General features: G+C 37.1%; 1 protein-coding gene and 1 long non-coding RNA gene across 4 annotated transcripts in view; one reads left to right on the top strand and one right to left on the bottom strand.

Annotated features, from left to right (window-relative positions):
- Positions 1-22302, top strand: part of LOC140710465 (uncharacterized) — a 28066-nt gene extending 5764 nt beyond the window's left edge. Inside the window, exons 2-3 of the long non-coding RNA XR_012091492.1 lie at positions 19813-19953; positions 21844-22302. This is a non-coding gene — a long non-coding RNA (uncharacterized lncRNA). The remainder of the gene's footprint in view (positions 1-19812; positions 19954-21843) is intronic.
- The window catches only part of TRPM7 (transient receptor potential cation channel subfamily M member 7), a 121247-nt gene that overhangs the window by 39970 nt on the left and 55541 nt on the right, over positions 1-25736 (bottom strand). For 2 of the 3 annotated variants that reach the window (XM_008016621.3, XM_008016620.3), the window contains exons 12-21: positions 25123-25257; positions 20318-20371; positions 15120-15260; positions 14709-14843; positions 13555-13835; positions 11813-12041; positions 10546-10701; positions 10325-10468; positions 8000-8128; positions 5545-5823 (exon numbers count right to left, since the gene is read on the bottom strand). In XM_008016621.3, coding sequence (XP_008014812.2) covers positions 5545-5823; positions 8000-8128; positions 10325-10468; positions 10546-10701; positions 11813-12041; positions 13555-13835; positions 14709-14843; positions 15120-15260; positions 20318-20371; positions 25123-25257 — 1683 coding nt within the window. The remainder of the gene's footprint in view (positions 1-5544; positions 5824-7999; positions 8129-10324; positions 10469-10545; positions 10702-11812; positions 12042-13554; positions 13836-14708; positions 14844-15119; positions 15261-20317; positions 20372-25122; positions 25258-25736) is intronic. The other variant, XM_073012173.1, reaches the window with a different exon arrangement.

The raw sequence follows: 25736 nt of genomic DNA on the forward strand, positions 1-25736 counted from the left end.
AATCTATTAAGCTAAGCAAGTCATGGGCATCTTTAGCTACATAAAGAACTGTATCACCAGTTCAAACTGAAGTGTGCCTATTTCTGTGGTACGTGAAGATTTTCAAGAAGTACAGAGACACGGACAGATTTAGGGAATCAATTTCCATAACTGCCCTTTCCTAAAGCTTCTCTGTTCTTTTAATGGAGGCACAGACTCTCTTTTCCACGTTGCCTCTGACAATTGTACTTTGCCCACTTCACACTAAAAAAGAATACTTCCCACCCACCCTGAATCCATGGGTGCCTTGTCCTGGGATATGAAAACTTCCTACGAGCCAAACAAAACAATCTGAATTATTAGCATGGGTGTTGAAAAACTAAATGATACCAATGTCTGGGAAACAAATACTTTCATAAGTCATGTAGTTTGTAATTCTTTAAATTCAATAAAATTCAAAAAGGGCCCAATTGAGCTAAAACCTAGTAATTCATGAAAAATTATTTTCATTGTTAAATCACAATGTGCATTTTGACATAATTATGTAAGGATTCAAAGAATTAAGCAGAATGCTACAATAAAACTTTACCTCCCATCTACTTATTTAGGTATATAAGTTCTCCAGCCTGTACTACTTATTGTCTAGCCTAGACAATATAAAAAAGTGAATATACAACCAGGGACAGTGACTCAAGCCTGTAATCCCAGCACTTCGGGAGGCCGAGGTAGGTGGATCACTTGAGCTCAGGAGTTTGAGACTAGGCTGGCCAACATGGTGAAACTCTGTGTCTACTAAAAATATAAAACTTAGCAGGGTGTGGTGGCATGTGCCTGTAATCCCAGCTACTCAAGAGGCTTAGGCAGGAGAATCACCTGAACCCAGGAGGCGGAGGTTGCAGTGAGCCAAGATCATGCACTGCATTCCAGCCTGGGCGACAGGGCGAGACTCCATCTTAAAAAAAAAAAAAAAAAAAAAAGGGAATATACATATAAAAAAGTGAACACCTTCTCACTCTACCAATATTATGAGTATTCATTCATAATCATCTGAGGAAAAAGGCCTCATGCAAAAGAGAATACATTCACAATAAATCTGTACATTAACCTACTGTAAACTTAAAATAATTGTAATGACAACTTAAAATAAATTATTATGACATTTTCATATATTTTTAAAATAACTATACAGTGACAGTAGAAATGGAAAGTAACATGTGAAAGGTAAAGGGGAGGCCGGGCGCGGTGGCTCAAGCCTGTAATCCCAGCACTTTGGGAGGCTGAGACGGGTGGATCACGAGGTCAGGAGATCGAGACCATCCTGGCTAACACGGTGAAACCCCGTCTCTACTAAAAAATACAAAAAAACTAGCCGGGCGAGGTGGCGGGCACCTGTAGTCCCAGCTACTCAGGAGGCTGAGGCAGGAGAATGGCGTGAACCTGGGAGGCGGAGCTTGCAGTGAGCTGAGATCCGGCCACTGCACTCCAGCCTGGGTGACAGAGCAGACGCCGTCTCAAAAAAAAAAAAAAAGAAAGGTAAAGGGGATAATAAGTAGTCAAGGCTGAATAAAGTAATTTTATAGGGGCTTAAGATTAGGAAGAAGTTGTGCAGATAGCTGAGAGTCTTAAAATGTCAATTCAAAGGAACAGATGAGACTTGATGCTTCATCTTGAAAATTGTGTTAGATGAACAAATAAATTTTCTTTTTAAATTAAGAGCTGGGTCTTTGCAACTTGCAGAGTCCTAACAGGCTCCAAAATTCTTAATTGGGTGTTCTTATATGCAAAATGGACAAATAACGCCTTCATTGAGCGTTTGAGAGCATTACTGAGAGAATGCATGTTTTCAAATAAACAAAATATTGCAAAACAAACAAAAAGTATATTAGGATAAAAGATTTTAAAAGGCAAAAAATGTATTAAAACATTATCCATGCTATTTGATACATTTTGGAATACAAATATTTATTTGTAAATAAAGGAAAAGCCAAGACAAATATTCCAAATGAAACCTAAATCTGTATTGACGTAAACTAAAATTATTCAAGGTCTATGGTTGATGATTCATAGTCGTTTTTGCATTTCACACACCTTTTCACATAAAGCCTAAATGACAACTACTTTCCTTGTGCTTGTTATGAATTTAATTAATTAAAAATGTGAGTATCAGCTTGCTCATAAAAATGAGGATTCTTAAAGTAAAATTTTGCTGGGTGCGGTGGCTCACGCCTGTTAATTCCAGCACTTTGGGAGGCCGAGGTAGGCGGATCACAAGGTCAGGAGTGCAAGACCAGCCTGGCCAATATGGTGAAACCTTGTCTCTACAAAAAATACAAAAATTAGCCAGGCATGGTGATATGCGCCTGTAGTCCCAGCTACTCGGGAGGCTGAGGCAGAAGAATTGCTTGAACCTAGGAGGTGGAGGTTGCAGTGAGCCCAGATCGCACCACTGCTATTAAAAGATGTATTAGGTTGATGTAAAAGTAACTGTAGTTTTTGCAATTACTTTCAATGGCAAAAACCGCAATTACTTTTGCACTAGCCTATAAAGTGTGAGGGAGGTTTCTTCTTTTTAATCTTTTATTGTCTTCAAGCTTTTCAAAGCTGTTTCCTCTGGTTAGAAACTCCCTGCTCAGAAGAAAACTCCCACATATTTTCTTTTTTTTTTTTAATAATTATACTTTAAGTTCTAGGGTACAGAAATACCATTTGACCCAGCCATCCCATTATTGGGTATATACCCAAAGGATTATAAATCATGCTACTATAAAGACACATGCACACGTATGTTTATTGCGGCACTATTCACAATAACAAAGACTTGGAACCAACCCAAATGTCCATCAATGATAGACTGGATTAAGAAAATGTGGCACATATACACCATGGAATACTATGCAGCCACAAAAAAGGATGAGTTCATGTCCTTTGCAGGGACATGGATGCAGCTGGAAACCATCATTCTGAGCAAACTATCGCAAGGACAGAAAACCAAACACCGCCTGTTCTCACTCATAGGCGGGAACTGAACAACGAGAACACTTGGACACAGGGCAGGGAACATCACACACCGGGGCCTGTCATGGGGTGGGGGTGGGGGGCAGGGAGAGGGATAGCATTAGGATAAATACCTAACGTAAATGATGAGTTAATGGGTGCAGCAAACTAACATGGCACATGTATACCTATGTAAATCCTACATATTTTCTAAACTCCTTTGAAATGCCATAATCTTTGTGAAAGCCTTCATGACAGAATTGGTTACTAGTTCTTCTATCTTCACATAACAATTTATCATATTTTTCAATAGCTACCTATCTGTTCACATGTCTATATTTAAAGACTCAATTGTTGAGTTCCACGAGGATCTGGACCATGTCTTATTCATCTTTGTAGCCCCAGCTTAGTTTAACTCTTAACATATAATAGATACACAATGATGAAATAATGAACATTAGATCTAGAACAGTAACCATTATGAAACTTCCAAAGGGGGATATACAGGGAAGCTCGCACTAGGGGAAAACAGACAATGATGGAACAAATGACTAGCTGACAAGGAGAAAGACATCCTAGCGGAGGGTGGCTTTAGAGAAGATCACAAATAAAGACTTCTGTACTTCCTAACTCTTCCATTTACATTACCATTAAAGTAACTAGACACCACTAAGTCACTAAATAACCTAATAAGCGTAAGAGCTACAACACCTTTTTTGCACGCTAAAACGTTAGGCTAAACCCAATTCTTCCCAAAAAATCTTAACTGCCCTATTTTTCCTTGAAATACTGTAAGAATGCCAAAATGTGTGAATAATGAGTAACACTTTGATGTGAAAAACAGTACACTAGTAATTCTCAATTAAGAGGGGGAAGACACATTCTCTTAGAGGGGAAGAGTGCAGCGTGAAACTGCAAATATAATAAATTATATTTAGAAACCTAAAAATCTTGTTTTCAAGATGCAAAGATAATCTTGTGAGCTTAGTATGGTTACTCAAGAAATACTTAAATTAGAAGACTGTTTTTTTATTATTATACTTTAAGTTCTAGGGTACAAGTGCACAACGTGCTGGTTTGTTACATAAGTATACATGTGCCATGTTAGTGTGCTGCACCCATTAACTCGTCATTTACATTAGGTATATCTCCTAATGCTATCCCTCCCTGCTCCCCACAGCCCACAACAGGCCCCAGTGTGTTATGTTCCCCATTCCCCACCCTGTGTCCAAGTGTTCTCATTGTTCAATTCCCACCTATGAGTGAGAACATGTGGTGTTTGGTTTTCTGTCCTTGCGATAGTTTGCTCAGAATGATGTTTTCCAGCTTCATCCATGTCCCTACAAAGAACATGAACTCATCCTTTTTATGGCTGCATAGTATTCCATGGTGTATATGTGCCACATTTTCTTAATCTAGTCTATCACTGATGGACATTTGAGTTGGTTCCAAGAGAAGACTTATTTTCTAAGATTAAGGGAGCATAAGAAACTACGAATAGCTTTTTATACTTCTTACAATGGGACAAATATTTTAAAATAATTGAGAAACAACATATATTTTTAAAGCATATTTTGATAAAACTACTGTATATACTTATTCACGAGAAGTTTGAAACAAACATATGCATTCATATATGTATTGAGGGATGGAAGGATGTACATTAAACTGTTAATAGTGAATGTCTCTGAATAGTGATTTGTCTGCATTTGCTGAAATTTCCTAGGATGAACAGAAATTTCAGAATAAGGAACAGCAATAGCTATATTACAAATTTTGCCTTTTTCACCACTGAAAACCAAAAGGAATTATGGCAAGGAGTAGACCCAATATATTTTAGACTTAGTGTATAAAATAATTACACATTTAACTTGACATCTAGATTTTAAAAAATAAAACCTGCCACTCAGATAAGACTAAGGAAAAGAGCAAATACTGGGCATACTGTATTAGGAAAAGATTAGGTATCCTGGATTTAACTTTTAAAAAATAGCCTGGGTCAGGCCAGGTGTGGTGGCTCATGCCTGTAATCCCAGCGCTTTGGGAGGCCGAGGTGGGCAGATCATCTGAAGTCAGGAGTTTGGGACCAGCCTGACCAACATGGTGAAACCCTGTCTCTACTAAAAATACAAACATTAGCTGGGCATGGTGGCGCATGCCTGTAATCCCAGCTCCTCGGGTGGCTGAGGCAGGAGAATCGCTTGAACCTGGGAGGCAGAGGTTGCAGTGAGCCGAGATAGCACCACTGCACTCCAGCCTGGGCGACAGAGTGAAACTCCATCTCAAAAAAAAAAAAAAGGCCTGGATCAGTAAAGACAGGAAAAAGGAGTTACCTACAGACATAAACCATAGATTGTATAGCTAACATTATCTTGCAAAGCACAAAATGGGTGTAGGGGATTGGGATTGAGCATGAGAAACTCTTAAGGAATGGTTGATTTGAAGTATGAGGCAAACAAACACAAAATAAAAGGCATTCACTGGCTCAAATAAAACTATATTAATAACATTTTTGTGATTTTTTAAAAAATCAATAAACCCATGAGTATTATCAAACATCTCTCAACTTACCATTTTTCCAATCATCATTACATAAGGTCCTGCCTGTTGATTTACAGCTAGAAAATCTAGCAAACGCACATACCAAAATATTATGTTAAGACAGTAAATTAATCTTCCAGCCACAAAAACATGATTATCATATGCATTTGCAAAGTTCCATTTTGCTCCAAATCTTAGTCCAAATCCAATGAAGAAAGAAATTATGGCAATTGTATCACTGATGTTGAAGTAATCACTAAACCATACTTTAATCTTCTGGTTTACTTTCCCAGCTTCAGACATAAAGATCTAAAGGTTTAACAACAACAAAAAAAAGTTTAATCAATTTACTCCTATTAAAACACATAGAGCAATCAATTATAACATTACAGAGTTTCACATAGCTTTTTATTTATTTATTAACTTATTTATTTTGAGACAGAGCCTCGCTCTGTTGCCCAGGGTGGAGTGCAGTGCCGCAATCTCGGCTCACTGCAACCTGCGTCTCCCAGGTTCAAAAGATTCATCCAACTAAGAAGCTGAAAATGCAGATTACAACCCACTTCGCTAGACCTGGATTGTAAAATACTTCTGAAAAACTGTTTTATTTCAAATTAAAGCAGCACCTGGATATCCTGGTAGTAGCTGCCAAACCTGCCTTCTTTGTAGAAAGTAAATAACTCAATGGTTTAAGTAGCTGTATTTATCTAACTTATTTAAAACATATGCCTCTTCTCCTGAATATATGAATTTTAAGAATTATCTTTTGAGAGGAATGGTAACACATTCACATCTTCAAAATTCATGGTGTATCATAAATACTGCAAAGTATCTGTTTCCCTCTTCTCCCTTAGCTAATTAATTACTCTTCCCACTAGAGGCAACCACTACTATTACTGTCTCATGAACACCTGCAGAACTATTTTATGAATATATATATATTTAAATGCTTTGCAATTTGCTTTTATCATTTAACAAATCAATTTCTTTAAACATGCTGATAGAACAACAGATTTAATAAACATATGGACCATAACACTCAGAGGAATTTAAAATGCAAAATAAGCTATTTAATAAGAAATTCCTTCTGGTTCCAGTTGGTGTTTGGAAAAGAAAAAAAAAAAGAAATTCTTATGATATCTAAGTGAGAGAGAAGTACTATGCCTTCTAATTATTTTTGCAATTTCTTCTATTCTCTAAATGCAAAGTAGAGACATGAAATAATTCAGAGGTACTTATGCAAGTATGTTATAAAACAATATTCATGGCCAGGCGCGGTGGCTCACGCCTATAATCCTAGCACTTTGGGAGGCCAAGGCAGGCGGATCATGAGGTCAGGAGTTCGAGATCAGCCTGACCAACATGGTGAAACCCTGTCTCTACTAAAAATACAAAAATTAGCCAGGCCTGGTGGCACGCACCTGTAATCCCAGCTACTAGGGAGGCTGAGGCAGGAGAATCGCTTGAACCCGGGAGGCGGAGGTTGCAGTGAGCTGAGATTGTGCCACTGCACTCCAGCCTGGGTGACAGAGGGAGACTCCATCTCAAAAAAAAACAAAAAAACCCAAAAAATCAAAAAACAATATTCATGTAGTTACTACTTCAAAAACAAAGTATAAATATTAAGAAAAAGATTTTCTTCAAAATCAGGATATTAAAAATTTAAACTGAAAACTGAAAGACACAGGGATATAAATCTAAATGATGATTCAATGGCAGTATAGTACATTTTAGTAGGCAGTACAATATAAAAGCAAAATAAATACCTATTTATTTTATTTTTATTTTGAGATAGAGTCTCACTCTTTTGCCCAGGCTGGAGTGCAGTGGTGCAACCTCAGTTCACTGCAACCTCTGCCTCCCAGGTTCAAGTGATTCTCCTGCCTCAGTCTCCCAAGTAGCTGGGATTACAGGCGGCTGCCACCATACCCAGCTAATTTTTGTATTTTTAGTAGAGATGGGGTTTCATCCTGTAGGCCAGACTGGTCTCGAACTCCTGACCTCGAGTGATCTGCCCACCTCAGCCTCCCAAAGTGCTGGGATTACAGGTGTGAGCCACCGTGCCTGGTCTAAAGACCTATTTATAACTTACCTACCTAATTGGCTAAATCAGGCAGGTAAAATAAAAGTCATTTAGCCAAGTATATTTAATACTTTTTGAAGAGTGACAGAGAGCAAATGTGAACGTTCAGGAAATAAAACAAACAAAATATAGGCTACATTTTTATAGGCTACATTTCTGACACAAATCACTGTATTTGTAATGGCAACAAAGTATACAGCATACTCACTAATTCTCTATTCTTTTGCCATTCTTTTGCCATTATTTTGGGAACAGTAAAATTACACAGGTTCTACACTTCTACAATCTCATCACACACACATACACACACACACACACACACACACACTTATACACCCAAAACAAAACAGAAAATCTTCCATGTATACAGTAAATTATTGGTAGGAAAAATCAAAGACATACCTCACGGACTTTCTCAATGGCATAAGTAAAAATATAAGCAATAACAATCCATTCTTGAACTGAAGGTAGTTGTTCCATTTGTACAAGAACCACAAATGTATAAAGCATCAGAAATCCTAAATATGCCAACTAATGAAAAAGTAAAGGTTATATAAACACTGGTTACAAAATAAATCTTTTAATTATGAACATTTTCAACCACACACACAAATAGACATTAAATGAACCTTTGTGAATTATCCCCTGGTTTCCCTTATTAAAATAGTTTTAGAAATATCTCTTTTTCAGCACAGACATTGCATTTACTGGAGTATAAATGGTCCCCAGAGTATAAACGTGTTGTTCTACAACTCTGTCAACCTTTAGAACATCCCATAGAAAGGATTTTGTAATCAGGTTTATGTTCTCGCATATGCCACACAATTCTGCTTAACTCATACCTACAGTATCATCATATATTCAAATTACTGCAGAATTTCACCACCATAATCATCAAGGAACACATATTTCCTGCCTCCTTCCTCCCCCAACCAAACAGTATTCCTAAGAAAGACAACTGAGGCAGGGTGTGGTGGCTCATGCATATAATCCCAGAACTTTGGGAAGCCAAGGCAGGTGGATCACCTAAGGTTAGGGGTTTGAGACTTGCCTGGCCAACAGGTGAAACCCCGTCTCTACTGGAAAAAAAAAAAAAATTAGCCAGACATGGTGGTGCATGCCTGCAATCCTAGCTACTCGGGAGGCTGAGGCACAAGAATTGCCTGAACCTGGGAGGTGGAGGTTGCAGTGAGCTGAGATCATGCCATTGTACTCCAGCCTGGGCAACAGAGCGAGACTCTGTCAAAAAAAAAAAAAAAAAAAAGGAGAAAGAAAAGAAAAGAGAAAAGACAAGACAGATAGACAACTGGTATTTTCTTAGCTCCCAGGCACTAAAGTTGAACCCCAAAAAGTGGAAAAGATGTGAAAAGGCTTTGCCCCAGGTACAGAAATAGCCCACCTTTGACACTCTTTACAAAATAGGTTATAGAGAGGTGATAAAGTTTATGTTTAAAAACATGTGAGTATTTATTTCATTTCAGAGGAAAACCCACACTTATTGACCCTTGAAAAATTATGGGTAACAATCCTCTCATCTCTATCTTGTCTCCATCAGTCCTAGAGTAAGTCATATCCTTGATTTGATTATCTATAACAGGCTAGGGAAGTAAACTGCAGTAAAGAAAGAAAAGAGAAATTCCTGTAGTCACCCATACTGGCTATTTTAACGTAGCCATTCACATGAATGCAAATGTAAGAAAACTGCCCTATTTTCATTAATGGAGACAGAATTTGGAGATTATATCAGATAACTGATATTTGCAATTTCAGCCTCTGAATAGGAAGGAACAAGAACATTTTCACATAGAGATGTAAGGAAATGTTAATGGTCACATGTGGGTGAAAAAGTAATCGCCAAAGAAACAGATTCTTATTGATGAAAATGAAAAAGTCTCCACAACAACAAAGTTAAAAACATCTTAACTAAGAATTTTCCGATGAAGAGGAGTTAAGAACTCATTTACTCAGTCCCTGGTTAAAAGTAGGGGCTAATCTCATTTACTGTATCACCTGTTCCTTCAGGTTGGTCCATCACTAGGAAAAGCAGCACCAGCAAGATAGCCAACTAATATTTCCTAGTGCTCATTCTCCACACAAAACAACCAAAACAACACATAAACACCTACATTTCAACCAAAATAATAGATGAGTCCATCCTTGTATGGACATATGCTCTTTATCTGCTGTAAAATCAATTTTTCCATAAAGCAAGAGAAAAGCCAATTACATGGAAGGTAATCAAGCATACACTTTAATACGATTAAAGAAATAAGCCACAGATAAATAAAACCATATAAATGATCTGGATTACTTTTCACCATCATCAGTTAACATTGCCAACAGGTTTATTTCAGACTTTTATGTATTATAAAATTATAATACAAAAAATTTTATAATACAAAAAATTATAAGTATCAGAATCTCTTTTGGTCCATCTTTTATCATTAATTTTACTAGTTGATTAGTATTTGCTACCAACTTACAAAGGCCAATGGTTATCACATATTTGTTAAGTACATTTTTGGTTCCAATTAGAACTGAAATTTGTTAGTGTTTATCACTCTAGATGACAATTTAAATGAAACTAAGGCAAATGTATCACTCTTTTAAATGTGAAATGCCTTTTCAGTGATCTAAGTTATATCAAGATTAGTATGGATTCTGAACCAGTGGTCCCCCAAAGCCTATCTCTTAAAAACATTATGCTCGTGTAATTTAAAAACATACCGTGTTAAACCAGAATTTTACAATTGGTGCATGATAAAAGGCATAAAACTTTCGTGTGATTGGAAGCTTTTTTGATTTTATTTGTATCTCCATCTCATTCTTTCCTTCATTACTATCCAAAATCCGTACTTCTTTAAACACTTCCTAAAATTAAAAAAAATTTTTTTTGTACAATTATTCAGAACAAATTTATGTTTACTTTAAAATGTTTTCCTGCTTACCATGGGGATCTCTTCTGTTATGTTCTGAAAGTTGTTTTCACTGTCATCCATTGTCATCTGATGAGCATCTTGAGATTGTGGGATATGGGACATTTCAGCCTTAGTTTTATATTCTAGCAGTAATATGGCAGGTGGAACTAAAATGCTTAGTATGACCTAAATTTTTAGAAACATAATTTTGCATTTTAAAATTAATGACCTTCAAGAATATAATAAAAAACAGATATTAAATATCTTATGATGATTAGCCATTTTGCCCCTAGTAGTAGAGAGAAAAAACCAAAAAATTCATTCTTTACTTACATGTTGTATTTAAAGAGGCCCAAGTTTTAAAGAGTAACAAAACATTTGATTATTATGATAATAAGGGTATAAGGATAGATTTAATAATTATTATAGACTTGTCCTTTAAATAAAATCAGATTACAATTTGTTCAGAAAACACATTTTTTTTACACAAAATTCAAGCCTTATAAAGGTGCTATGTCCTTAATTTTATCCTAAATCTCTTTGCAAGTGTTCCATGTCATAACATGATTACTCAGCTTGTGCCTCTATAAACAAAAAGGTTTATTTCTAAAATTTTACTTATTACTTGCAAAATCCCAAAGCATGAAGAAATTGTAATTGTGTAACAGGGTTTCTGTTGGTTATTCAGTGGCCTATGGTTAAAACTGCCTGATTTCTGACTCCTACATTTCTGCACCTTATTTAAAAAGATGTAAGAGAACAAAAAGCAAAGTTAAAAGCAGTATGTATCACCATGACAAAACCTGAAGTACATGTCATTTTACCTAAATTTTTAAAGATATAAATGGGCCACATGTATATACTTATCTATAAGTATAAACTGGGTATATGAATATACTCATTCAATATACTTTAAGTAACTTAAAAGTAACAGATTATTAAATTAGTAGATAGGTCTTGAATTTCAGAATTTGGGAATAATCCTTTCATAAAATAGTAACTTTTTTCAAGGCTGCTCAGGGCCATAATCTCCAGTATTTCCCATTTGTTCCCCTTCTGGCTCAAAAAGAGGCCATAATCATTATACACACCTGAAAAGGATTCAAAAGTAAAGAAGAAGAGGAAAAAAGAAGCCCACTATACCACTTGGGATGAAATGCCAATCATCCTTCTTGCTCCCTCTATAACCCCCACCATTACCCTCACACATCAAGGCATTTTACTACACATTTAGACTAATTCCTCTGTTCTTTTTATCTTATCATACACTTTATATCAAATTATTTCTAAAGTATACCTTGTACCAGGAATTTTTCCTCATATTCAGCCTTCCCATCCACATATCAGATAATAACATTTGTGTACAGGTGTGGGCTACAAAAGGTCTAAGTCTTGAAGAAACTGCTAACTTAAGGCAGGTTGAATTACTCCAGTTCTTCAGTTCATAAGTGAGCAATTTCATAGCCATGGTTTCATCTTGTCTGAAGGACTGTTCTAGTAATTCAACGGCCAACTGACCAAAATCACTATAAAAAGATAAAAGCCAAAATATACTCAGATTAACAAACTGCAATTTTAAGCCACTATTCTTATATACATTAATACTTTCTACTTTTTAATATTCTCACACACACAGAATTATGAGGCATTAAAACCGTAACTGTTTTCAGACATCTACACCTATTCACAAAATATTAAAATATGTCGCATTATGTACAAGACTGAAAAGGTGAATCCAGAGCACTTTATCCCAGTCCTAGAAATCAAACTATAATCTTGAAGGCAATCAAAACTGACAATGCTACAATGCTCTGTTCAAAAAAGTTTATGCAGTATTTCAAACACAGAAAACAGTTGGTACCTGGTAAAGAGGAAGAACAATGTGACTAGAGACTAACCTAATTATGAGAAACATCTGAATTTTGAAGTTCCACTAAGTAACCATAGGATCCCTGTTAAGAGTTATTTTCAGTAACAGCTGGTCACTGTCCTCTAAAGACCCCACTTGGGAAGCGGGAGGTCTTAGTATATTAGAAAACTTCTACAAACTACATTTCCAGTTTAATATTTCAATACTGCCCCGCCAAGTAAATTGTAAATTTTTATGAACTATGTCGTTATTCTATGTATGTACTTCTAGCTTCTGAAGTGCCTCCCAGTTGAATTCAGTCTATTTTCTTATAACACAGCTCCAACCTCACTTCCGCCCTTTCCTTACCAATTCAAATGGAACTTTCTAATCCAATTGCTACTATTTGCAAAAATTAAAATGACTTCTGGCATTTCTTCTTTCTTTTGAGATAAGGTCTACCCTGTCACCCAGGCTGGAGTGCAGTGGCATGATCACAGCTCACTGCAGTCTCAACCTCCCAGGCTCAAGTGATCCTCAGCCTCCTGAGTAGCTGGGACCATAGACAAGTGCCACCACACCCAGCTAATTTTTAAATTTCATGTAGAGACGGGGTCTGCCTATGTTGCCCAAGCTGCATTTCTTCTTTCTTGCTGAAATATTTAATTTTTGGGTTGTAAATATAATAACCTCTTTTTCATAGAGGCAGAAAGTTTCTGAATTAAAAAATATATACACTTCAATAATTTTCTGTCAATTGTACCAGTAAGATTATACATATAAATACATCACCGTTAAGTACGTGGCACTGTAACAGCCACTCAAACAATATCTACTTTGAATTTTTAAAATGTTTTCAAATAGGCCGGGCACGGTGGCTCAAGCCTGTAATCCCAGCACTTTGGGAGGCCGAGGCAGGTGGATCACGAGGTCAGGAGATCAAGACTACCCTGGCGAACACGGTGAAACCCCGTCTCTACTAAAAAATACAAAAAACTAGCTGGCGGGTGCCTGTAGTCCCAGCTACTCGGGAGGCCGAGGCAGGAGAATGGCGTAAACCCAGGAGGCGGAGCTTGCAGTGAGCTGAGATCCGGCCACTGCACTCCAGCCTGGGCGACAGAGCGAGACTCCGTCTCCAAAAAAAAAAACAAACAAAAAAAAATGTTTTCAAATAATAAAATATCACTTACTTGGAATACTGTTTCAGTTCTTCTGAAGTATCATCTACCAGGTCACTCTGCTTTGCTTCATATGCCATTGAACGATAGATCTTACAGGCAACTAATGCTTTAGCCATTGATTCTTCACCATGTTGCCATAAAAAACGGGCCATGACCTGCCTCTTCATAAGGCAAGCCCAAATTAAAAGTTCATTAAGTGGATAAGGAAAGCGCTTGGTTTCTGGATCATCAATGTCTACAATTTCATCTTTGGTTCTTTTCTTCTTTCCTTCTTCCACAACTGTATCAATCTTCCAGGGAAAATAAAGTTATAAAGATCATTATAATAAGGCCATATGAAATTTATGTCAGTGAAAATTTTAGTAAAATATCCTTTACATTATTCAGCTCCATAAAACTGCACATAATAGCATAAATTTTATAAACTTGATTTTTATTATAGCTCATAATTCATTTTATGAAAACGCTATTTTAACAGAAATGTCTTTGCAATAAACATTTCCCAAAATTTAAGGGCCTAAATATTTCAACTAATATTCTAATAGAACATAATTTTAATAAAGGGTTAGATAACATTTTTGTCATATATGTTCTTAATCAAGTATAACTGGAATGAAAGGAGTCAGGTAACCATTTATTAAAACATTTTAATTTGGTTATCATCATAGCTAAATATGAAAATGTAGGCCGAGTGCAGTGGCTCATGCCTGTAATCCTAGCACTTTGGGAGGCTGAGGCGGGTGGATCACAAGGTCAAGAGATCGAGACCATCCTGGCCAACATAGTGAAACCCCATCTCTACCAAAAATACAAAAAATTAGCCGATGTGGTGGCGGGTGCCTGTAGTGCCAGCTACTTGGGAGGCTGAGGCAGGAGAATCACTTGAACTCGGGAGGCGGAGGTTGCAGTGAGCCAAGATTGAACCAAGGCACTCCAGCCTGGTGACAGAGCAAGACTCCATCTCAAAAAAAAAAAACAAAAGTAACAGAATCATTAACTTATAATTAATATCTCTGTGTATGAGAAAATGACAATTCTAAGACATACCCAAAAATGAAAGGTAATTCTTACTAAATCAATTAGGTTTTTTTGTTTAATAATACTAAGTAATTTAGAAAGAAGAAAATAAAAACCCAGAAAGAATAATATTTAAATAAATTTACCTTTGGTCGGTAGGGCTGTGCTGTCTTAATGAAATGGTTATGCCTCATTTTTTCCTTTTTATCTGCCCTATTGCCAAAAGATTCATGACTCTTTCGCAACTGAGGAGTGCTGCTGGAGGTATTTCGGCCGGACCTCTGAAAATGAGCTCTTATTAGCTTTTACAGATTTAAACATGCTGACATGTTATAAAAATTCAAGAATCAATTTATATATGTGTGCAAATGTGTTTGTGTATAAACAAAATATGACTGGTTTAGGATTTTCATGACAAAATATTTCTAATTACTCTTAGTTGAAAATCTTCAATTTTATGACAGTGTTACTTTCTCCATTCTAATGTTAATTCTTAACATTTAAAGTGCATTTAATGTTAAAGCACATATATAGATTTCCCCCCAAATTTTACATACCCGATTATTTCCACCAAGACTATTATATATTAATCGAAAACGTTTCCTAGTATAGGTGCATCTGTAGGTTCCTCCCATGAGATATTCAATAACAAGTCCTATATCAATTAGAGTGATCTTATATCCTGGAGGAAGATTTCCCTAGAAACAAAACATGTTTTAAATAGATCAGATAGCATTTCTCAATATTGCCATGCCCTGCCTAGGAACAGGCCTACTCTCCAAAATGACAAATGTTTACTTCGTATAAGCAGCAAGGGCCAGGTGCAGTGGCTCACGCCTATAATCCCAACACTCTGGGAGGCCAAGGTGGGTGAATCACCTGAGGTCAGGAGTTCGAGATCAGCCTGACCAACATGATGAAACCCCGTCTCTACTAGAACTACAAAAACATTGGCCAGGCAAGCTAGCACGTGTCTGCAGTTCCAGCTACTCAGGAGGCTGAGGCAGGAGAATCGCTTGAACCCATGAGGCGGAAGTTGCAGTGAGTCAATATTGTGCCACTGCACTCCAGCCTGGAAGACAGAGCAAGACTTGGTCTCAAACAAACAAACAAAAAAGCAGCAGCAGCAAGGGTTGCCAGCAGCTATCTTTACAGAAGGAAATGTTTGTTTCTCTATTTGTTCTGTAAAAATATGGGATTCTGAAGTTCTGAGGTCTCAAAGGTGTGCCTTGAGACAGGAGTATGACCTAAAGCAGGAAGATAACAATTTCATCTCTCTATTGCCCCAATACTTCACACATAAGATGGAGGCTGGGCGCAGTGGCTCAGGCCTATAATCCCAGCACTTTGGGAGGCTGAGGCAGGCGGATCACCTGAGGTCGGGAGTTCCAGACCAGCCTGGCCAACATGGAGAGACCCCGTCTCTACAAAAAATACAAGAGCAAGACTCTGTCTCCAAAAAAAAAAAAAGAGACAATGGAAATGCTAATTGGCCAACTATTCCATTTTCATTGTGATATATATAAAAAATTGCATTTTTCTGCAAAAAAAATGCTGTGTTATGTTTCCAGACTGGCCCAGAAATACAAGTAAATATTTTTTAACCAAAATTATACTGGCGATATTACAGGTTTTTATAGTGTTGTCTAGGAATTAACTATCACTTGCAACATTGTTTAAAGCTAAGACTTCATTTTCCCATGGCAATTTACAAATGCACTTTTGGAACATACACCATTTGTGAGTTTGGAAAGATGGCCTGTTTAAAAATTTAAAAACTGGTTAATTTCATTAAATAATCTTAAAGGGATTTAATCATCAGATAATTTGTATTTATTAACTAATTCTGCCCTCCTACCATTACCATTTTTTTATTTCCCTGATTATAATGTCATGAACTTTTTTTTTTTTTTTTTTTTTTAATGTCTGTATTTTTACTATCTTGGTTTCACTGGGCACGGTGGCTCACGCCTGTAATCCTAGCACTTTGGGAGGCTGAGGGGGTGGATCACCTGAGGTCAGGAGTTTGAGATCATCCTGGCCAACATGGTGAATCCCCATCTCTACTAAAAATACAAAAATTAGCTAGGTGTGGTGCAGGGCACATGTAATCCCAGCTACTCAGGAGGCTGAGGCAGAAGAATTGCTTGAACCCAGGATGCGAAGGCTGCAGTGAGCCAAGATCGCATCATTGCACTCTACTATGGGCAACAAAGGCGAAACTCCGTCTCAAAAATAAATAAATAAATAAATAAATAAATAAAATCTTGTTTTCATCTGTGAAATTTCTAATTTCTAGATAGCTATATCCTTTAAATTTCTAATTTGAAAATAAATCAAAATACATATTTCCATCTTGAATACATGATTTTTGGTTAAATTTTAACTCAAGCAGCCTCAAAATATGCTGATTGAGAATGTCACCTATGATACTCGTCAATATTATTTATTAAAAATGACAAATGCCATTATATGAACCCACTTGAATAAGAAATATTTAAATTAGGTAAAATAATGTGAATTATCTATCAAATGTCATGACGATCAAGTTCTCAAACTATACTAAGTTGTAAAACTCTTTACCAATGTGAATCAAAATATTCAATTACTGCCTTTACTTCAGGATTTATCACTTACAGTAATCAAAAAATAGGGCTTATTATCATAGCCACCAATGTAACAATGTATACAAATTCTCAGATTTGTTTCCAAAATTTTAACTACCATAATTCTTAGAAACATGGTCTTAAGTCTCCCCCATTACTTAAGATTTCTAGGGGAAGGAGAGGAAATTTTAATTATTTAAAAAGACCAAATCAAACTGATGTGAAATGACCAGAATAGGCAAATCATTAGATCAATAGTTATCCTAGGAGGGGGACGGAAGTGGGGAGTAGAGAAGGAGAAGAAATGAGGAGTGACTGCTAAAGGGTACAGGGTAACTTTTCGAAGTATTATAAATGCTCTAAAGTTAGACTGTGGCAATGGTTGCACAACTCTGTGAATAAAGTCAAAAAAGTATGCTTTTTTTTTTTTTTTGAGACAAAGGGTCTTGCTCTGTTGTCCAGGCTGGAGTGCAATGGCACAATCTCAGCTTGCAGCAACCTCCGCTTCCCAGGTTCAAGCAATTCTTCTGTCTCAGCCTCCTGAGTAGCTGGGACTACAGGCACACGCCACCACGCCTGGCTAATTTTTGTATTTTTAGTAGAGACAAGGTTTCACTATTTTGGCTAGGCTGTTCTTGAACTCCTGACCTCAAGCCACCAAGCCTGGCCAATATACACTTTAAATGAACGAATTTTGTAATTTGTGAAATACATTTCAATAAAGCTATAAAGAAAAGCACATGTGGGCTGGGCGTAATGGTTCACACCTGTAATCCCAGCAGTTTGGGAGGCCGGGGTGGGTGGATCACCTGAGGTCAGGGGTTCGAGACCAGCCTGGCCAACATGATGAAACCCCATCTCTACAAAAATAATAATAATAATAAATAAATAAATAAATAAATAAGCCAGGTGTGGTGGCACACGCCTGTAGTGCCAGCTACTCGGGAAGGAGGCTGATAGAACTGCTTGAACTTGAGAGGCAGTGGGTGCAGTGAACCAAGATCATGCCATTGCACTCCAACCTGGGCAACAGACCAAGACTCCATCTCAAAAAAAACAAAATCAGCCAGGCGTGGTGGCAGACACCTGCAATCCTAGCTACTCAGGAGGGTGAGGCAGGAGAATCACTTGAACCCGGGAGACGGAGGTTGCAGTGAGCCGAGATCATGCCACCGCACTCCAGCCTGGGCAAGAAAGGGCAAAACTTCATTTCCAAAAAAAAATTTTTTAAATATAAAATATCTCGGTTCTTCCTATGGGATAGTTTAGTATTAAATCAGTTACAAAATAATGAAAATGAAAACAGAAAATGACATTTTTAAAAAACATCCTCAAGGCTGTTAAAAATGACATTTCTAATGTCATTCTTTTTTCTTAAGACAGGGCCTTGATGTGTACCCAGACTGGAGTACAGTGGCTCAATGACAGCTCACTGCGGGCTCAAGTGATCCTCCCTCAGTGCCCCCCACACCCCCACCAATCATTTGGGACTACAGGCAGGTGACAACATGCCAGGCTAATTTTTAATTTTTTTGTAGAGACAAGGTCTCGCTTTGTTGCCCAGGCTGGTCTCAAACACTTTCTCTCTGGCGATCCTCCCACCTCAGACTACCAAAGTGCTGGTATTACGGGTATGAGCCACCAGGCCTGGCCTTCAATGTGTTTAATAATGCACTCATATTAAGTAGCAGGTAAAAGCTGAAATAAATAATTCTAAACAAAATTTAAGTTTAGAAACTTAGAAGACATTTTAACCAAATAAATATAAATATTATTTTATCAAGGAAAACAAAACTGTATTGAACACCAATATAAATGGCTATAAAAGTGGTGATAAATGTTTAAAACTTTTAGTTCACAAACAATCCTGATAGGAGAGAAGAGGAATAAGAGTACATCAATTTAGTGGCCACAGAATAGCCTGAGATCATGAGAGTGTTATACATTCATCACTACCAATACTAGATTTTGTTTTACTTTTAAAAATGTTAAAGTGATTTATATATATTTAGGGTTACAAGTATAGATTTCTTACATGCATATGTTACGTAGTGGTGAAGACTAGGCTTTCAGTGTACCTATTACCTGAATGGTGACTAGTGTACCCACAGGTAATTGTTCAACCCTCACCCCCCAACCCAACCTCTCACCTTTTGTTAAGTCTCCAGTGTCTATCATTACACTTTATGTCCACAGGTACCCACTGTTTAGCTCCAACTTATAAGTGAAAACGTGGTATTTGACTAAGTTATTTCACTTAGGATAATGAACCTCTAGTTCCATTCACATTGCCACAAAGGACATGATTTCATTCTTTTGTATGGCTGAGTAGAAACACTACATTTTTTTTTTAAGGGGAGACAGCTTTTCAGCATTTCTACTGGCAATTTTTTTTTTAAGGGGAGAGAGCTTTTCAGCATTTTTACTGGCAAAGTCTGCCATTAAGATGATGACCCTGTCCTCAATTTCCTTATTCAGTATCCTTTACATTTGGACAATTTTCTAAGGAACAAATTTCTGCTGAAGATAGAGGAAAAAAGATACATTCTATCAACAGTCTTTCTTTTATGAACCAATGAGCTTTATACATCATATTCTATCTTGGATGACCAGAAGCTCAATAGCTGTTTTTTTTTTTTTTTAGACAGAGTCTCACTCTGTTCCCAGGCTGGAATGCAATGGCAAGATCATGGCTCGTGGCAGCCTCCACCTCCTGGCCTCAAGCGATCCTCCCACCTCAGCCTCCCAAGTAGCTGGTACTACAGGTGTGCACCACCATGCCCAGGTAATTTTTTTAACTTTTTGTAGAGATGTGATTTCAGCATGCTGCCCAGGCTGGTCTCGAACTCCTGGGCGGGCTCAAGCAATCCACCAGTCTCAACCTGCCGAAATGCTGGGATTACAGGTTTGAGCCTCCCATGCCTGGCAGTGGTCTTAATTTCATAAATTCTCTTTTTTTCTTGTTTTCTGATACATTATGCTCTTTATTCCTCTATTACCACAAATTCAGCCCATATTTTATCTTGTTCTGTAAACTAATTTTATTGGTATTTCCAAAATGTATTTAAATGCTTTAAAAAAAAAAAAAAAGATGAAACATAAATGATTTTTTAAAATAACATTTTTCAAAAGCAAAAATAATCTTTTACCTGTTTGACGTCTCGAACAAGATGAAACAGCATTGGATTAGTTGGACCTTGTTTCTTTAGGGAGAAAAAGTTACAGCAAACTATTATTTTTCTTCTAAAATAATTTAAAGTTTACAGGATTTTTGAGAACCTCCTTATATAAATTACACTGTTTTGGAGTTATTTCCTTAAGTTCTATTCATAAAGTAGAACAACAAAGAATTGTCACGTTTACTGCCAAAAAACAAATAATCTTAGAGTATCACTAAAATGATACATTCTTTTTTGTTTCATAAATGTCAACACTGCAACTTTACAACTGTACTTTAAATTTAAATTTACATTTATTTCATTGATAATGGCGCTGTACAATACCTTTCTTCTTGTTAAAATGTCTGTTCCTCTGTTCCATCACTAATAAAGTCATATTGAGACTTTAAATATTTTGAGTAACAAGTCTTTTAACACAAGCTTGTCCAACCTGTAGCCCACGGGCTGCATGCAGCCCAAGAAGGCTTTGAATGCGGCCCAGCACAAATTTGTAAACTTTCCTAAAACATTGAGTTTTTTTCCAATTTTTTTTTTTAAGTTCATCAGCTATCGTTAGTGTTAAGTGTATTTTATGTATGGCCCAAGACAATTCTTCTTCCAATGTGGCTCAGGAAAGCCAAAAGACTGGACATCCCTGATTTAACATTTATATATGCCATAATTTTGCCATTATCTTACTTCTCTTAATATATAATGCTAGAGTGGACTAATCGCAAGTTCTACCTTTCTAGTAATCTCATTTTGATGGCAGTCTGTATTTTGAAAAAATAGCCAAATATCTATTCTCCTCGACCAAGAAGGAAGTAAATGGCTCAAAAAGACCTGAGGTAGTCATTTGACCCGTCTGAAATTTAATGCAATGAATTCCAGGTGACACAAATCAAGAGACTTCTAAATACTTTAAATCCTATTGTTTAAAAGAATTATCAAATGGGATTTAATGCCACCCGTGTATTGATATTTTATATGATAAGTTATTATAGTAATCAACCCAATCTACTTTTCTATTTTGATCACATCTACTTTGTAAAATGTTTTAAAATCTAACTGGGTGCACCTACCATTATTTCTTTTCTTTTTTTTTTTGAGATAGAATCTCGCTCTGTCACCCAGGCTGGACTGCAGGGGTGCAATCTCGGCTCACTGCAAGCTCCGCCTCCTGGGTTCATGCCATTCTCCTGCCTCAGCCTCCCAAGTAGCTGGGACTACAGGTGCCCGCTGCTACCATGCCCTGCTAACTTTTTTGTATTTTCAGTAGAGACGGGGTTTCACTGTGTTAGCCAGGATGGTCTCCTGCCTCAGCCTCCCAAAGTGCTGGGATTACAGGCATGAGCCACCGCACCTGGCCATCTACCATTATTTCTTTGGAGAAAAAGTTATTTTCTTTTATATTCCTGGCTTTCAAATTCTATATAATATCTAAGATGACTACAATTGACATTGCATATAAATTATACTTTACTTTGCTCTGTCTTCTTTTTACAATATTTATTTAGGGCCAGGCACGGTGGCTCAAGCCTGTAATCTCAGCACTTTGGGAGGCCGAGGCGGGTGGATCACCTGAGGCTGGGAGTTCGAGACCAGCCTGACCAACACGGAGAAACCCCGTCTCTACTGAAAAAACACAAAATTAGCCCAGTGTGGTGGCGCATGCCTGTAATCCCACCTACTCGGGACGCTGAGACAGAAGAATCGCTTGAACCCGGCAGGCGGAGGTTGTGGTGAGCTGAGATCACGCCACTGTGCTCCAGCCTGGGCAACAAGAGCAAAACTCCATCCCCCAAAAAATAAAAAATTTAAAAAACAACAACAACAATATTTATTTAGTCTATCCACTCAGGGGCTAAGTTCTCTCTGCCAATTCTCCCCCACAGGTTAACTTTTTAAAATAAGAGTTTCTTCTAAGTTAATAAGAAGCATCTCATATTTTGGGAGTATTGGGGAATTTCATTGCATTTTTCTCCAACGGTATACATTCATATGCAAAGGCACTTAGACTTTTTTAAATTCTATTTTATCCTACTCTATTAAATGTTATCCATTAAAAATAAACTGTTAGTAAATAATAAATGTACTTTAACATAGTAATTCTCAAAGTGTGACCTGGGGACACCTGAGGCCCCCATGATTCCTTTGGGAGTTCCATGAGATCAAGACTTTTTTCCTAATCATATTAAAATTGTATTTGTACTGTTTCATTCTTATTCTCTCCGTGTTTGGTGAAGTTTTCCAGAAGCTTTCTGATGTGTGATATTGTGAGATTAAATTCAGAAGCAAATATGAGAATCCAGCTGCTTTTATAAGGCTAGACTTTAAAGACATTTGCAAAAATGTTTTCCTCTCCTCAGCAATTTTTCTGTTTTCTTTAAAAATAAAAACATAGCAGGCTGGGCGCGGTGGCTCATGCCTATAATCCCAGCACTTTGGCAGGTCGAGGTGGGTGGATCACCTTAGATGGGGAGTTCAAGACCAGCCTGGCCAACATGATGAAACCTCATCACTACTAAAAATACAAAAATTAGCCGGGTGTGGTGGTGGGCATCTCTAATCCTAGCTACTTGGGAGGCTGAGGCAGGAGAATCACTTGAATCTGGGACGTGGAGGTTGCAGTGAGCTGAGATTGTGCCATTGCACTCCAGCCTGGATGACGAGAGCAAAACTCCATCTCAAAAAAATAAATAAAAATAAAAACATATCAGGCAGAAGGTGCTAATTTAAGAAAAAAGAAATACAAATAACAAATATTTATGTTAACATGGGATAAGTTTAGAAATTTTAAGTAAACATAATTGCTACTTTAATAAAAAGTATTTTTTAAAACTCGCATTTTTACATTCTAAAATACCAACACACATAAACAAAACCTCTTTAGAAAAGCTCTCTGAAGTTCTTGATAATTTTAATGTAAAGGAACCCTGAAATTAAAAAGTTTGAGAACCACTACTTTATCATGTTGCAAGCCCTTAAATGTTTTAAAACTTCATCAATAATTGATGCTAAAAGTAACTACAGTATTTTCTTAAGACCTTTGAGTTACATAATTTAAAAATTACTTGCCTTGCTAATGGGATCAATGTTTATTTTTATTATTTTACACTGCTTTATATTTCAGGGATAAACCTTACTACAGCACAATGAATAATCCTTTTAATTTTTACATCTATCCACTAGGGACAGTAAAATGTCAACAAAGTTCAATGCAAATGTGCTATGCACTATTAAAAGAAAATAATGGAGGCTGGGCCCGGTGGCTCATGTCTGTAATCCCAGAACTTTGGGAGGCTGAGGCAGGTGGATCACCTGAAGTTGGGAGTTCAAGACCAGCCTGGTCAACATGGTAAAACCCCATTTCCACTAAAAATACAAAAATTAGCTGGGCTTGGTGGCGCACACCTGTAATCTCAGCTACTCAGGAGGCTGAGGCAGGAAAATTGCTTGAACTCAGGAGGCAGAGGTTGCAGTGAGCCCAGATCGTGCCACTGCACTCCAGCCTGGGCGACAGAGTGAGATTCTGTCTCAAAAAAAGAAAAAAATGGGAGAAAATAAGATATAATACCTACTTTAAAGAAATTTACAATCCAAAGGGAAAGACCTAATAATTGTACTTAACTATGCCACCAAGCTTCATGGAACCAGTGGCATGGCATTTGAGCTAAGTTCTAAGCAATGAACAACATTTCAATAAACGGGTTATTAGTTGGAAGCAAAACAGACCAGCACTGCGAAAATAGCAAATGCTTTTTTAAAAAAAGTTTGTATTTTGGCTGGGTGCCGTGGCTCATGCCTGTAATCCCAGCGCTTTGGGAGACTGAGGTGGGCAGATTATGAGGTCAAGAGACCAAGACCATCCTGGCCAACATGGTGAAACGCCGACTGTACTAAAAATACAAAAATTAGCTGGGTGCGGTGGCACATGCCTGTAGTCCCAGCTACTTGGGAGGCTGAGGCAGGAGAATCACTTGAACCAGGGAGGTGGAGTTTGCAGAGAGCCAAGATGGCGCCACTGCACTCCAGCCTGGCGACAGAGCGAGACTCCATCTAATAAAAAAAAAAAAAAAAGTTTTTATTTTTAGTAAATAGTAGGTAGACATTTACCATCTTATTGCCACCGTTCCCCTCTCCCCCAGGATTTGGGGAGCAAAAAAAAGGCCAAGTGAGAAAAGTAGCTGGGGCAATATATGAAGATCTTTGAAAATCAAGTTAAGGATTTGGGTAGTAAATTCATATTCAACAGAAAACCACTAAGAAGGGTAGTATATCTTCAATGCTAATGATAATAAAAATTTGGAATAAAATGAGAAAGTCTTTGTGACAAGAATAATAAGTTTTCAGGAGTCCTTTACCAAAAAAATGAAAACAGTATGTAAGCTAAAAGGGGTATACCATGAGGTCAAACAATGAATGTAAAAAAAGAGCAAAAGCAATGCATAATTCCTCCATTAGACAACAGAGTCAAAAGAAACATAATCACCCTATAATTAAGAAGTTGATCCTATAGTTTTAAAAAGGGGTGAGGGGAGGGAAAGGGAGACAGATACGAAAGAGAGGTAGGCTTAATAGCCCTATGTGAGTATGGTGACAGGGAATGGGTTCTAAAAACAAGGAAAGGGTTTCAGACTGTAATACAACCAATCCATACTAAGACTGGCTATAATTTTTTCATATAACCAAGGAAGACATTAAGGGTTTTATCAATAGGAACGGCTATATTCAGGTAAAGTAACATTTCCCAAAAGATAAAATGTAGTCAATAAAGAATTTTAACATAGACTTACAGTGTTGTAAAGTTCTTCCAGTCTTGGAATGGTAAGGAATTTATGCATGCTTACTCCATTTTCAATAAGAAGTTTTACAAATGCAACTCTATCCATTACAAGAGCATCAAGCATAGCTTGTTCCAAGGATCCAACCTAGGAGTATCAAATTTAATAAGTATATAGTTCACATATTCTAATTATACAAACACTTTTAAATGTTAAGTCCTTAGGATTTATATTTAATTTGTTCCCAACAGTTTTAGAACAAAATTAGAAAGATGCAACACAGTAAAAAGCTAGTAAGACTTTAGGTGTTTAGGGAATAGATTAAAAGACCTCTCTAGAACAACATTTCTTAAAGAATATTCCACAAACACTACTTCTGTAGGAGAATAAATGTTACATGGGGGAAAAAACAGAATCCATCATCAATTAAATCTCGGGAAAGAATACCTTAAAGCAATGCTCTCGGTGTTTAGGGAAGGTTTTGTGGTAAGGATTATTTCAATAATTTAGTGCTGTTACTAACATTTAATGGGTAGGGTCAAGGGACATCAGAAATCAAGCAATATGCTGGAGAATTCTACTCAGAAAGAAACTATCCCACATCCCACACAACTTTTTATTATCCT

The sequence above is a fragment of the Chlorocebus sabaeus genome, chromosome 26 (assembly GCF_047675955.1).
Source record: "Chlorocebus sabaeus isolate Y175 chromosome 26, mChlSab1.0.hap1, whole genome shotgun sequence".
Classification (NCBI taxonomy): Eukaryota; Metazoa; Chordata; class Mammalia; order Primates; family Cercopithecidae; genus Chlorocebus; species Chlorocebus sabaeus.